This window comes from Carettochelys insculpta, chromosome 1 (genome assembly GCF_033958435.1).
Source record: "Carettochelys insculpta isolate YL-2023 chromosome 1, ASM3395843v1, whole genome shotgun sequence".
In the NCBI taxonomy this organism is placed as follows: Eukaryota; Metazoa; Chordata; order Testudines; family Carettochelyidae; genus Carettochelys; species Carettochelys insculpta.
This window is the reverse complement of record NC_134137.1, coordinates 173,485,252-173,500,671: the sequence shown is the minus strand read 5'-3', so window position 1 is coordinate 173,500,671 and position 15,420 is coordinate 173,485,252. Positions and strand designations below refer to the sequence as shown.

Genomic DNA, 15,420 nt, shown 5'->3' with positions numbered 1-15,420 from the left:
ACTACTAAGAACCAGCACAAACCAGGCAAAGCTCCTGGATTTGCATTTTAAAGTTTTGCTGATGTCTTCACCTGGGCTCAGTGCAGAAAGTTTCCCTTCGAGTCGGGGTTTTGTTTTCACAGCAGTGACAGTAGTGACCACAGTCCCACAAGGCATCACAGTTCGATCCTTTTCTATCTTTGTGGCAGGAAGCGGAGTAGGAACTTGCCGGGATTTTGACTCACTAGGTTCTACATAAGAGAACTAGAAAGGAAAACAAAAAAAAAAAGTGTAGCAGCAGCTGGAATTGTAAAGTTGACTAGCTCCAAGCACACAGACAGAGCTGTCTTCACCCATAGACAGAATATGCATTTGTATAGGGCACCCATTTGGGGCACCTCTGGGTCTTAATCTCCACCCATCTTCCTCTTCCTAGCCCCATTCTGTGGCTCTGCTTCCTCTGGACAGGATCTAGTTAATTTAAAAGTGAAGCAGCCTGACAGACGAATTAGCAGAACCTGTGAAAGAGCCAGGTTTAAGCAGTAATGGAGCCATTTAACAGACATTTGACAATCACGGTCAGTTTCTGAATTTACCCTGAAGGATCTTAGTTGAAAATTTGTTTAAAAAATATTTCATTAGTGTGTTGCTAAAGATTATAAAATCATATCTGTAAAGAAAATTGTTGCCCCTTCCCTGCCATAAGGCACAGGAGCACCAGTTTAATAGTACTACCTAGGGCCTCATAAATCCTAAGGATGGCTCTGCACACTGATGAACCTTTAGTGCATGTTAACAAGGTCCAAGCTTGCACCAAAGTAGCGTATGGCTGATTAACACCCCATCTTGCCATGAACTAAGAATTCATAGATAAATCCTTAGAAGACCCAAATTATTCCTGAAACTCTGCCCGTGATAGTCACAGCGGCTGCTTTAACAGGGTAGTTATGATTCAGTGTTACTCTGCACCTTATGCAATCACTTACACAAGTACACAGTGAGTTCACAACACTACCGTTTTGATTTAACAGCATGCACCCAGTTAGCATTTCTGTAAATGGTTACAAACCACCCAGGGCAATACTATGTTGGGCCTGTATTCTTAAAATGTACAACCCAATAGTCAAAAAATTGACTCTAAAGATAAGAATGTGATACCTCTGCAGTGACTGATCCTACCACAGGGCCATGGCAGGTGGGCCTGCTGTTTAGTGCAAAGCTTTGTTGTCCAGAAGGCTGTTTCTTGAACAAGTCCAAAGGTACAGTGGCCCACACTGAAAAAGAACCTAAAATAAATGAATGTGACACAGGAAGGTCTTATCTGAGCTGCCAATATCTCTGAGGTTATTTTGAAAAGGAAGAAAGCTGAAGCCACTGCTATTTCAAACTGCTGAGCCACCTAACATTGCAAGGAATAATCTCTGTAGCACAACAGGGTATTCACTTCATAAAGAGACAAGATTCTTTTCAGAGGAAAGTTTTAAAGAAAGATCTGTAGTTCTTGCAGGCAAGGCTGTTAGGGTAGTTATAATGCTGCTTGAAGGCAGATGCTGAATTCTTAACACTTTGCTTAAAATTTTTTTCTGCATCCAGGACACGGCGGGGGGGGGGGGGGGGGGCGGGCGGGAGGGATGGGAGAGTAAGAAAGTTCCAGATTCTCTGAACATTGATGAGATCGTTCAAAAGACAGTCCAGCTGAATTCTTTTGTTTCGGCCTTAGTTAACCTTGTCTTATATTTCACAGAGGGTGTTTACTGGATTCAAATTAGACTGGCAGAGACTATTTCCTTATGTTCAGTGGTGCAAGTGGGATGGTCCAGTACATCATACCAGCAAGTTATTTTTAGCCACGACACCAGCAAGACTCTCTGCTGGCCATCCACAGCCCCTCCACTGGCTGCTGCAGCTGTATACAGGGCCAGGGCCTGGGAGCCAAGGCTGAGAGCACTAAAGCACCCAGAGAAACTGTCGGCATTCTGCTCCTTAACTGCTGCCCTCCCAGCGGGAAAGGAGCAGAACTCCCAGCAACACCCTCCCCCAGGCTGGTACACAGATGTGGCCGTGCTGCAGAGGAGCAGGGAGCTGGGCTGGCAGTTCTGCTCCTTTCCCTGATTAGAGAAGAAGGGAAAAGTGTGGTGGTCCCAGGCTAGTGGCAGGATGTAGTCACATGGGGGGTGTCACACACCCCCCTTAGCTGAATAGTAACAGAAAGGGAGCCATGTTAGTCTATATACTGTAAAACCAAAAAGCAGTCAAGTACCACTTTAATGACTAGCAAAATAATTTATTAGGTGAGCTTCCGTGGGACAGACCCACTTCTTCAGACCATAGCCAGACCAGACCAGACTCAATATTTAAGGCACAGAGAACCAAAAACAGTAATCAAGGAGGACAAATCAGAAAAAAATGATCAAGGTGAGCAAATCAGAGAGTGGAGGGGTGGGGGGGCAGTGGGAAGATCAAGAATTAGATTAAGCCAAGTATGCAAATGAGCGACTCAGAAAATTCCCATCCCGGTTCAAACCATGCGTAAATGTGCCATATTTGACTATAAAAGACAGCTCGGCTTTTTCCCTTTGAATAGCGGTGTGAAATTTTTTTTTTTCAGTAACATGCATACTCTTAAGTCATTAACAGAATGGTCCACTCCATTAAAATGTTGACTAACTTGACTGGAGTGTTTTGATGTCTGTTTTGTGCCCATTAACCCTTTGTCTAAGGGAGCTAGAAGTCTGTCCAATACACAAAGCATCTGGGCATTGTTGGCACATGATGGCATATATGTTAGTTGAGGAGCATGAGAAAGTGCCCATGATTCTGTGAATAACCTGATTAGGTCCAGTGATGGTATTTCCAGAGACGATACCCCTCCCATAGTGGAGACAGGACTTCACTCCATTAAGTTTTAAGAAGTCAGGACCACCACATTTCACAGCAGCCAATATTTGTAATTCTCCGTATTGTCATGCTACAGCTTATCTTCTTCAGCTCACAGAGAAAAGGACTTTTTAGATTAGCATATTATAAAAGGTACTCAACACTGACAATAAACCCTACCCTCTACTCAATGTTTACCTTAAGATAAGAACAATCACACTAAGTGAAACCAAAGGTCCATCTCACCTCGTATCCTGTCTTCCAATAGTGGTCAATGCCAAATGCTCCAGAAAGAATGAACAGAACAGGTAATCATGATCCATCTCCTGTCAGTCATTTCCAGCTTCTGGCAAACAACAGGCTAACAGCCACTGATGGATCTCTCCTTCACACACTTATCTGGGTCTTTTAGAATCCTGTTATAGTTGTGGCCTTCACAGTACTCTCTGGTAAAGTTTCACACACTGACTGTGCATTGTGTGAAGAAATATTTCCTTTTGTTTGTTTTAAGCCTACTCATCATCATCATCATCAATAACCCTGGGCTCAGCGCCTGTTGGTGTCCGATGCCTCTGTCACTATTTCCTTCCATCTTTCCCTATCCAGTGCAGAGTGGCTTAGTGTCTGTAGACTAGCTCCATGCCAATCTACTATATCATCTATCCATTCTCTGTGGGGTCTGCCTCTCCTATTCGAACCGTCCATTATTCCGAATAACAGGGTCTTGATTTTTCATTCTGCAAATGTGCACAAATAGTTGTAGCTTCTGTTTTATAACCTTCTGCAGCAGGTTCTCTTTCAGCTGTAACTTCCTATATAATTAAACCTACTGCCTATTTCATTTGTTGACCGCTAGTTTTCGTGTTTGAGAAGGAACAAATAACATTTCCTTTTTTTATTTTCTTTACACCAGTCCTGATTTTATAGACCTATATCTCACCCCCGCTTTGTTGTTTCTTTTCCAAAACTGAAAAATCCTAGTTTTATTCATCTCTCCACATACAGCAGCTGTTCCGTACATCTAATCGTTTTGTTGCCCTCTTCTAAACCTTTCCCAATTCTAATACATCTTTTTTTAAGATGGGGCTACCATCTCTGCATGCAATATTCTAGATACCATGAATTTGAAGAGAACTAAGAGGACAGAAAATATCATATAATCTATCCCTTTCTTAGCAATTCCCAACATTCTCTTAACTCTTTTGATTGCCACTGCACATTGAGTAACGTTTTCAGGGAACTATCCACAGTGACTCCAAGATCTCTTTCTTAAGTGGTAATAGCTAATTTAGACCCCATTATTTTAAATGTACAGTCAGGATTATGTTTTCAATGTGCATTATTTTATTTAATGCCCAGTCACCCAGTTTTGTAATGACTCTTCCCAAGAAGGGAGAGCCACTATTTTTTACTGTTGCTATCTGTTTTACCTGGAAGGCTCTGAGATGCCACAGTGAAAAGAAGCAATATGAAACTCTACAAGAGAGGGTCCTACATTAAAGTTAGATGGCTGCCATCATTGTCCACATTTCTCTTTCTAAGATTCAGCAACCAACACCAACCACATATTCAAATAAATACAACTTTTTCAGAAATGTTGAGTCTTTTATTAGCTTTGTCTAAAGACCGATCCTGTAGCACCTTAGAGACTAACAAAGTTATTAGGTCATGAGCTTTCATGGGTAAAACCCACTTCCTCAGATGAATGGCATGGGAAAAAAAGGATCCAGGGTTTATATAGCAGGGAGTGGCAGGAATCTGGCTACTGGACAGACTGGACAGTCTCTGTGTCAAAGGACAAAGAGCCACAAATCCCACAGCAGGAAACAGCATACACAGACACCTGTAGGGGAACATTTTAAGCTCCCTGGACATTCAATAATAGATTTAAAAGTAGCCATGCTTCTATAAAAGAATTTTACCAGACGATTACAGAGCGAGACATCTGAATTGGAATTCATTTGCAAATGTGACATGCAAATTTAACCTGGGCCACAACAGAGACCTTAACAATCTTATGCATTACAAGGGCCATTTCCTCACCTTATCATGTGCAGGAATGGGACACTTCCCACTTAATTTGCTTCATTAACTCATCCTATTAGTGACAGGTAACTCCTTTTTTCCTTCCTTCTCCCTCACTATATAAACCTTGGTTTCTGTTTTTCCATGCCATTCACCTGAGAAAGTAGGTTTTACCCATGAACGCTCATGAACTAATAAATTTGTTAGTTTCTAATGTGCCACAGGACTGCCTGTTATTTATTTGTTAGTATCTTTTTAAAAAAAAAAACTAATCAAACAAAAGGCACAAAAAGGTGCTGTTAATGCTGTCTGATGTGTAGAAGATGACATACTTTGAAAGACCATTATTTAAGACATCTGAGCAAGATAGATTTTTTTTTTGTAGGTAAGTGAAAATACATACTTTGCACTCTTACTGTGAAAGAGTAGTAGGATATAGCTCTACATTAGATCTGTGTGAAAGATTTTTTAAGCCATTTTGTGTGTGTGTGTGGTTCTTCCCCTCCTCCACATCTCTCTATGTACGTTTTTGACAAAATGGCTATTTCCCCTCCTCGCATTTGTTTGCTGAGATGGGCGGGGCGGGGCGGGGGGCGAATTACTTTCTGTATGTTTCTGCTTCACCACCATTTCTCCCCAAAAACTCTGGCTTATTACTACTTAAAAATGTGTGGCCCAACAGAGTTTTTTAAAATAGCCCCAATTCCCAAAAGTGTAGCAAAAATACTGGCCTGTCAAAAGAGGAGGGCAAGGGGAGCAATTGCCCCAGGGACCAGAGCATCAAAGGGGCCTGGAGCTCCTGGCTGCTGTTGCTGCGACTGCTACTGCAGCAGTGGTAGCGGCGGAAGCCCCAGGGCCCCTATGATTTGCTGTTGGAGTGCTACTCCTCATGGCTCTGAGGGCTGGAGGGGAGAGGCATGCTGCAATATGGACAGTGCTAAAGGCTGACTGCCCAAGGCCCTACCACTTCTGCAAAGACCACGATCTTTCTGGGGGCACAGAGCTGTGGCACACGTCTCACCCCAGGGCCTGTGGTGGCTGTGGGCCCTGCTGCAAAAATATGAAACTCACCCCTCCCCTGCACCTTGCCTGCTTTTCTAATAGCTTTGTAATTACTTTCTGCCAACCTTGAATTTAAAAATATATTGTGTGTGACTAATATAGCCCTCTACATATGGCTCTGATAACATGTTATTAAATCTGTCTTACTTAAGTTAGGATGTTAGGTAAGGCCTTAGTTAATATGTAGTAGGCAGAAGGCTGGAGGAAAGGTAGCTAGTGTTTAGGTGGTAAGGTGTGGAAAGTTCACGGCAATACTTTCATTTTGTTTTGAAGTTAACTACATCTGATAACACTGAAATAAAAGAATAGCTCAAATTCAGAAAGGGTACTTTGATTTTTACAGAATAATCCTAAAATATTTAAAAATTTACCCAAGAGGTATAACATGTATTTTATACTTTCTAGCTGATGTGAACAATAAGGGTAGAGAAATAATGCTCAAGATAAATTACTTGGAACGGCATTAAATTACTATTGAAGATGAAAAAGGATTGGATTGTATGGACAGAATCCACACTGAGAAGTCTTGGTTCAGCATTTGGCAAAAGAAGCAGATAAGGAAGGTAGCTTGCCTTTAGAAGGGTCTATTAGACATTTAAGAATACTGTGCCATCATTTTATAACATCACAAGTAATACAATAATCTGGTAGAAAGCATCATGGCTCATGTAAATGCAGTTGTGAAACTGAATGTCCCCTTTGAGCTTAAAACCTGACTACTCCATCTCTTCACCAGCTACCCAAGAAAAATATGCCTATTCCTCTCCTCACCAAGCAGAGTTATTTTTAACAAAGAAGTTTTTTCTTGTAAGTAGGGATAAGGGGCTCTGAACTGGGGTGATAGAATTGCATACAATTCCCAATAGACAAAGTTTGATTATATGTGAAATTAGTCAATTTTGGGCAGAAGGGAAATCAGGATTAGTTAGTATTTCTCTCCATTCATCCACTCAAAAGCAAGGGATGAATTTCTCTCCTCTGGGACAAGATGGTTTATTTCCAAGTTTTATACATACAAGACTGTTGGTAAGCAGTTCCAGCCACAAGAGGCACAATAATTTGTTTCTGGACCATGGAAAGCTGTCAATTTTTTGCACTTTGTATAGAAATACAGCATTGTCCCACTGACAAGCCAAACTGCAACTATGTCTCATAAATCCACCCAGGAACATAAAACACAGGAAACCTAAGGCAAGAAAATATTAGAGAACAGAACTATTGGAAAAAAAAAAGCTCAAAAACACTCAGAATCAAGTCGTTTGTACATTCAGTCTTGCCTTAGAGCTCTGTTAAAGATTAAAGCAAAACCCTGGAACGTGGAAAAGCTGCACAAAGTCGTCCCTCATGTCCATGCTTAGGGGCAGAAGCACAGAGTGAAAAACCCAGATCCACTTTGCAGTGGCATGTCATCTAAAAACTGCCACTGGCGCTAAAGATCAAAGGCTAAGCAGATCAGCAAGCCCTAGCGCAGAACTGAGTTTACAAGCCTAAGTTTGCTTCTGAAATTCTTCCTGAGTTGCCCTTTAAAAAGAAATCTGAAGTGGCAAACTCTGAGCCCCTCTTCCTAGGACTCTCTTGCCCCAGCCTTCTTTGTTTTGGGAGTTACTAAAACATACCTAAGCTGGGTGTCCCAGTTAGTCAGCAGAACAGGTCTAAACTGACTATGGACTTCTGAGGTCTGACAACTTCTTACTTGATCTTATTCAACTGCATATACCAAGAGAGGTTATTTCAAGATCTCAGTAAGGCCATTGAGGGTACCAATGCAAAACGATTCAGTTGCAGTACTTACTATCCAATTTCCTGTCTTCCAAGATCTGCAGTTGTAACTCTTTTGATTTGGCATTTAATTCACTGTGGAATAAACAAAATGATGTCAGGCCTTTAGAAACTCACCATTCTTTCTCAAGATATTGCACTGGGAATGGTTTTTCCCTCTTCATTTTAAATTACCCTTTACATAATTCTTCACTTTCTAGTGTCTCTCACACCTGGTATTGGCATAGTGCTCCATGCAGTCACTGCATACTATTCAACGTTAGTGGGAAGTGTTAAATAACATTTACACATGCTGCCCTTCAAATACGAGAGACCAAAACATGTGTGCCACTTTTTGAACCTAATTAACTGGAGGGAAGGGAATGCTAGGGTGGAGTCTGAACTTGGATCTGTCTAGCTTGTTTACTAGAGTTAGGATTGCCTGAATATTTCCATTATAAGAGGACCTTTTCCAGCTGCTTGTACAATTTCCTTTCAGGATGACGCTTTCCATGGCTATTCTCTACCCAAAGACTGAGAAAGAATTCCTCCTGCATCCAGCTGAGACAACAGCTCCCAAATTTATAAGTCTAGAAGATGGAACAGATCCAGCAGTCTCCTAAAAGTGGAGCAGCATCCTGCCTGTGACAGATTATTCTAATGATAGACACAAATACATTTACATAGCAAGCTGGGTCACTGGCTCAATGGAAAGAGTGCCACCTACTGAATTACCTGCCATAGATATCTGACCACTGGCTCTGAAACTTCCTGATTTAGAAAACATGAGTGCACTCTCTCCTTCCGCCATACGTTCTCTGAGAGGAGTCTGTGTTATTCTGGCACAAACATAGACTCAAGAGACATGGTAAGACAACATGAGTAAAGAACCAGTCGCTAAATGACATAACCAGCATTAATCATTATTAGACAACTGTTTTGGCACAACCTGTGGCATGTTATGCAGCAGACTAATAAACAAAAAAAAAAGAAAAAACAAAATCAAATCTATTGACTGGGCTCTGAAAGCACATGGGTATTGTGAAATTTCCTTGTAACCGCTGTACTTACTGCAGAAGGAACAGAATGGAGTTCCACTGAGAGCTTTAATGTTGGAAACATGTTCTTACAGGACGCTTCTATTCTATTTCTTGACTTAAGCAATGCTGAGCCACAGGACTTCCAAGGAACAGACAGGGTGCAGCAGGAAGGGGGGTACTGTTGGCAGTGCAGTAGGGCTACAACCACACTGTAGCTGTAAATCTAAATAACTTATGCAATCTGCATTTATTTTGAGTTAATTTATTTCAAACTTGGTGCCGTCCACACGCCCTGGGGCTGAAGGACAGACACACAGAGGCCACTGCATCCCCCAAGCAAGCAAGTAATGAAGCAGTTGCCAGTGCCAGCAGTAGAACTGATCCACTCCTCTCCTCTAGATCAGGTTTTTATGAAGCTTGCCTGTCTGCAATTTACGAGGACAAAAGGGACAGTGGATGCTGTACAGTGACTCTGTTATGAGGTCACAAATGTGAAAGGAGGAGAAGGGAGGGAATGTCCCTGACATAGACAGGAGTAGAAAAAACTAGGATGTAAAGAAGATGAAGGCCCGACCAGGAGCCAGCAATTTTTACTTTAAAAGCTCTGGGAGAAGATAAAAAAAAACTCCTCTCCTCACTTACAGCAATCTGATTCTGCTCCCTCCTTGCAGTTTAACCAGTAAAGTTAGAAGCCTCTGACCCTATCAGTAACTTCTGCTAAAACACTGAAGCTGGTTGGTATTTTCTGCTTTGCCCTTAAAGGGAAAAGAATTTAAAGACTGACATTCAAATTCCCTCTGTTGTGATCACCTCAGCAGCTGCAGTGTCAGAGCCCTGTCGGACAGCAGCTTTACACAAACTGTCTAATCCTCTTTTTCCATTCCCACTCCACAGCATACCACGCTGTGAACTGCACTCACAACACAACTACACCAGATGCCCTTTGACATGATTACGGTTTGGTCTAGACTGAAGAGTTAGATTGACATAAGTCAGCTTATGTCAACCTATATCAGATCTACAGTACAGTCTCACTCCCGTCAATGCGAGTGCCCTACCACACCGACACAGTAACTCTACCTCCCAGCGGCAGGATTTCAACGCTGCGTCTGTGTAAATAATGCATTCCTTACACCAGCAGCATTTTCAATTTCACGGCTCTGCTGGAACTGTGAATTGACAAGAAATCCGGCTCCTCTGAGGTACAGATACTGTCAGGTCTCCGCTCCAAGCTGGGCTGTCATTCGGGCTCCTGGCTTGGGCTGTTGCATGGGCTCCCCTCTGGTAGATGGCAACGAACTGGACTCAGCATGGATCTTTCCTCCAAAAAGTCAGAAGCCCAGGCAGCTTCCCCTCACTCTCAAGTGGAAGCTGCGAGTAGGTGGGCTGCCAGGGGGGAGCTGCACGTAGCAGAAAGCCCTGGCACTCAGCCTTCCACACTGCTCCTCTTCAGCCAGCAGAAGGGCTCCTTCTGAGGGTACACACCGCTGACAGAAAGAAGGCAGTGTAGACATCTGTCACCACAGTGATTACAGAGATGGTTGCCAGCTGACCTAACATAGGCTGATTTAAGATTGTGGTGTAGGCATCGCCTTAGATACTTACTGCTTTACATCTCTATCCCTCCCAAACTCAAGCCCAACAAGTCTCAGTTAAAAGTAAACACAGATTTTACCCATTTTAACACTTGCCATAACACAATACCAGGATGTTGCTTAAAAACCACTGTTATGCCCTGCCAATATCAAATCACCCAAGACAACTGATAGGACACTTTAAATCACAGTTCCTCTCCCACCATCTTACCTAAAGTGAGACTGTAAAAGCTTTTATTAGAAAATGTGCTGTTGGTGGTTACTTACAAGATGAACTCCTCTTTCCAAGAGAGAGTTGTACCATTTCTGGCTGCAGAGCTGGAAAACTTCTGCAGAGGATCATTCAGCTGAGCTATACAAACTGGATTTATACTGCCTGCATTGGGGATAAGAAATAAACAAATATTCAACTGTTGATTTCAAATCATCAGCAAGTGTACTTGCCCAAGAAAAACAGAAGAAACCTTCTTGTCTAGACCATTGGAAAAAAACCCTCACACACTTGCCTAATTCCCTCCTCCTATTCCTTATTATTGTAAATAATAACAACAGTAGTCCATCAATCCGATGATGACAAATCTGTGCAGATCATCTGTTATTGGTCTCATGGTGTGCACTCTGGTGACTGTAAAAGCCAATTCTAGAGGTGCACATTTTGCCGCAGATGGTGCATGGGAAGTTTGCAATCTGTGGGTTGTGCATTGCTGATGTTCTGTGACGTCATTCGCGTGCGTCTTGTAGATGCTGGTACCGGTCTTCCTCAAAGGCAATGCAGGTATTTCTGACTGTTGCACACCACTGTGTTCTGTCGCTGGCGGCGTCCTCAAGGTCCCTAGGTTTGATACTGCTGTACTGCAGATTGGCTTTGCTGGTATCCTTGCAGCGTTTCTGTGGACGACCTATACACTGGATGCCCTGGGAGAGTTCACCATACAGAAGCTGGTGAGGGATTCTGTTGGCATCCATGTGGCTGACATGACCGGTCCAACGTAGTTGTGACTTCATAATCATCATTTCGATGCTTGTCATCTGGGCTCTCTCGAGGACCTCAAGATTGGGCACTTTGTCTTGCCAGCGGATCTTCATGATGTTACGGAGGCAGCGCATGTGGAATGCTTCGAGCTGCTTGATGTGACGCCTATGTAGTGTCCATGTTTCGCACCCGTACAAAAGAGATGAGAGAACAACAGCTCTGTACACAAGCAGTTTTGTTGACATCCAGATGTTATGGTGGTTTAGAACTTTGACACGCAGACAGCCAAGTGCCTGGCTCGCTTTAGATATTCGTGCATTGATCTCATTATCCAGTGATCCATGACTGGATATGACACTACTCAGGTATTTAAAGTTCTCCACTACTTTAAGCTGAGTGCCATCAGTGGAGATACTTGGGAAAGGAGCATTTGATCCAGGTGCAGGTTGATAGAGAACTTCTGTCTTTCCGAGGCTGACAGTCCGAAAAGTTGCGAGGCCTCAGCAAACTTGTTGACAACGTGCTGAAGATCATTTTCAGTGTGAGCCATAAGGGCACAGTCGTCGGCAGAGAGTGCCTCAGAAGGGAGTTTCTGCACTGTCTTCGTCTTTGCATTCAGGTGACAGAGGTCAAAAAGTGAACCATCATGCCGGTATTCCAGGTGTATACCTCGGTCCAGATCTTTCATTGCATGGTTAAGGACGCATGCAAAGAACAGGTTAAATAAGACAGGAGTGAGAACACATCTTTGTTTCATGCCATTGGTCATGCTGAAGGGGGCTGATGTGGCTCCATCAGACAGTACTTCGCCTGTCATGTCGTCATGGAAAAGGCGTATAATCTGGACAAATTTTCTTGGGCAGCCAAGTCGTATTAGAATGGTCCAAAGGGCTTCCCTGTTGACGGTATCAAACGCCTTTGTCAGATCTATGAAGACAGCATAGAGATGCATGTTCTGTTCAATGCACTTCTCTTGTATTTGTCTGACAGCAAACACCATATTGGCTGTGCTCCGGCCAGGTCAAAAACCGCATTGACTTTCAGGTAGATTTGCCTCAGAAATACTGGCTATTAGGCAGTTCAAGACGATGTGGGCAATGATCTTCCCTCCAACGGAGAGGAGAGATATGCCTCCGTAGTTTCCACATTCTGCTTTGCTGCCTTTATTCTTGAAGAGGGAGACAATAATAGCATCGTGGAGGTCGTGTGGTATGTTTTCATCCTCCCAGATGCTGATGATCACACTATGGAATGCTGCTAGTGCTGCTGGACTTCCTGCTTTATATATCTCCGCTGGTATCCCATCTTTTCCAGGAGCTTTTCCTGAACTCATCTGGCTAACAGCTTTCTTAATCTCATCTATAGTGGATGGAAAGTCAAGATCTGTCAGGACGGGTTGTGGAATTTCATTGAGGACGTTATTATTTATGGTCGATGGTCTGTTAAGGAGGTTGCTAAAGTGTTCTCGCTATCTTTTGTTGATGCCTTCTTTGTCTTTGACCAGTGTTGTGTTGTCCGATGAGAGAAATGGGGTAGTCCTTGGTTTAGAAGGTCCATAGACAGTCTTAATAGCACTAAAGAACATCTTTGAGTTGTGGGTCTCAGCATAGTGCTCAATTTCTTTGGCTTTGCTCTCCCACCAGCTGTCTTCTATCTGACGGAAGTCTTTCTGTGTTTTGCTCTGAAGGTGCTTGAAATGGTCCCATTTGGAGGCTGAGGAGGGGTCATTCTGCCATTCAATAAAGACTTTTCTCTTTACTTCCAGTGCTGAACATATTTCTTCTTGGTTCTCATCGAACCAATCCTGATGTATTCTTTTCTTTGGTCCAAGCGATGTTATTGCTGTCTCAGTCACTATCTGCTTGAACTGATCCCACTTTTTGGTTACAATACCAGTCAGTTGACCGTGGGATGTTAATTTGTCATCGAGACTCTTCTGAAAATTGTTGAAACATTGGGCACCCTTCAGTTTGGCTATGTTAAAAGCAGGTAGCACATGCTTAAGGCATTTGTGCCGAGAGGGAGCGATGTAAAGTTGAAGAGACATCCTGACTAATCTGTGATCTGTCCAGCACTCTGCGCCTTGCATTACTCTGGTGATCAGTACGTCTCTGATGTCTCGCCTTCTGACAATGGCATAATCAACAGATGCCACTGTTTAGACCTAGGGTGCATCCACGTTGTTTTGTATTTATCCACTTGTCGGAGCAGAGTGTTGGTAATAGTCAGGTCATTTTCAGAAGCAAGGCTCAAAAGGAGTAGTCCATTGTTGTTCATTTTGCCTACACCACGTGGCCCGGTTTCTCCTTTCCAGTTCTCGTTGTCAGCCCCGACTCGGGCACTGAAATCTCCAAGCAGGAGTAGTTTATCTGTTGCAGGTGTGGCCTTGATTAGTCTGTCGAGATCTTCATAGAATTGTTCCTTTGAGTTGTCAGGGCACGTTAGAGTGGGTGCATATGCACTGATGATGGTGGCATGATGTTTGGCATTTAGTTGGAAGCGTAGTTTCAGCAATCTTTCATTGATACCCACTGGAAGGTCTGGGAGTTGACGCATCAATGAGGTTTTTATTGCCAGACCGACTCCATGTATTCTATCCTCTGTCTCAGTCTTACCCTTCCAGAAGAAGGTATAACCACTTCCTGGTTCACTCAAGAAACCTTCCCCAGCCAATCTTGTTTCACTTAATGCTGCTATATCGATGTTCTAGCGGGCTAGTTCAGGAGCAGTGAGAGCTGTCCTTCTCTCATGGATTGAGAAGCTGTTGCATGACCTGAGAGTATGAACATTCCATACACCAATGGTAAGTTTTCTCAAATTTTTCTTTTGGTTTCGACCGCAAGTAGGGTTGAACTGTCAGCCGCAGCTTGCTGGCCAGTTATTGTTGTAGGGCAGGCAATTTTTAGGCCACCTTTTCTAGGCCCCTCCCTTACTAGGGTGAGCAGTGCTGTCCTAAAGAGGACTGCTCAGATGCCTGGGATGCTGCCGGGCAACCCTGCTGTCCCAGGTACAGAGCTGGACGACCACTTGTCCACAGGCCGCCTACATGCGGGATTGGGACCATGACTCCCAGTGGTAACCTCCACCTGTCGCTTCACCCTCCCTCATTGCCGCAGGACTTGGGTGATGTGATGATGTGATGATTTGCACAGGACCCGTGCGTGAAAGCTTTTTAAGTGGTAGAGCCATTGCACAGGAACAATCCCACTCTCTCGACCTCGGAAGCCGGGCACCAGTGGTACGTAGAATCGTCACGACTGGTAACTTCGTTGGTTGCAGTGGATGGGCCTCAACATCTTTCGTGCCTTGTCAAGCCCTTCACTTTCCACAAAGCGTTGCAGAACTGCCCTCTTGGCCATTGGATCTGAATGATCTCTTCTGCCCAGTCCACCAGAACTGACTTCACATGCTGGGTAGGCACATCCGAAAACTCACCGAGGGTTTGAGCCCCATCGGTTACACGCACCTGGTTTGGCCGGCCTGTCGAAGCCGTTGCCTGGGGTGTGGCCACTGCACATGCTGCAGCTACTTGGAGCCACAAGTGAGAGCTGAGTGACAGGCGGGGACCAAAGTGGATGGACTACCCCCCGAAGGGGTACGACAAGTCCCTCCAACAGAGGTACTACCCCTCCCTGTACACCCCATACACCCTTATTATTGTACAAACATACTAAGAAACAATCCAGGCACCAAATACCTTATTATGAGGGTCAGTGTAACAAAATCATGAAAACTAGAGAGAGAAGGGGATGAGGGTAATACCAACAGGAAATGAAGTCAAAAAGAGAAATTTTGTGAACAGCCGCAGGACTTTGAGACACTTAAAACATCAGATAAATATCTGAAGTCCTTACTGACTGTTTGAGGAATTACTATTTGTTGTAGTGACAGAAAATTGACTGTCATATTGTTAATGAATAAGGGATTTAAAGGCTGCTAATTTTAAAGAGATCGTATCAGTCAAGATCATTGCTCTATTAATACAGAAATGTCACTAATAAGTTGAAGGTAAACGAATAATTTTATTGTTATTCTAAGGAAAAACTATTTGTATTATTTATAGCCCCTAAAAGACAGACAGACAGACAGACACACACACACAGAGTGAATT

At 43.4% G+C, this 15,420-nt stretch overlaps 1 protein-coding gene across 7 annotated transcripts in view; it reads right to left on the bottom strand.

Annotated features, from left to right (window-relative positions):
• Nucleotides 1-15,420, bottom strand: part of C2CD2 (C2 calcium dependent domain containing 2) — a 60,590-nt gene that overhangs the window by 25,411 nt on the left and 19,759 nt on the right. For 6 of the 7 annotated variants that reach the window (XR_012645805.1, XR_012645804.1, XR_012645800.1 and 3 more), the window contains exons 7-10: nucleotides 10,604-10,712; nucleotides 7,736-7,797; nucleotides 1,138-1,265; nucleotides 72-243 (exon numbers count right to left, since the gene is read on the bottom strand). Coding sequence is in view for 3 of the 7 variants with exons in the window: in XM_074995732.1 (XP_074851833.1) it covers nucleotides 72-243; nucleotides 1,138-1,265; nucleotides 7,736-7,797; nucleotides 10,604-10,712 (471 nt within the window). In the remaining 4 variants the exon portion in view is untranslated. The remainder of the gene's footprint in view (nucleotides 1-71; nucleotides 244-1,137; nucleotides 1,266-7,735; nucleotides 7,798-10,603; nucleotides 10,713-15,420) is intronic. The other variant, XM_074995722.1, reaches the window with a different exon arrangement.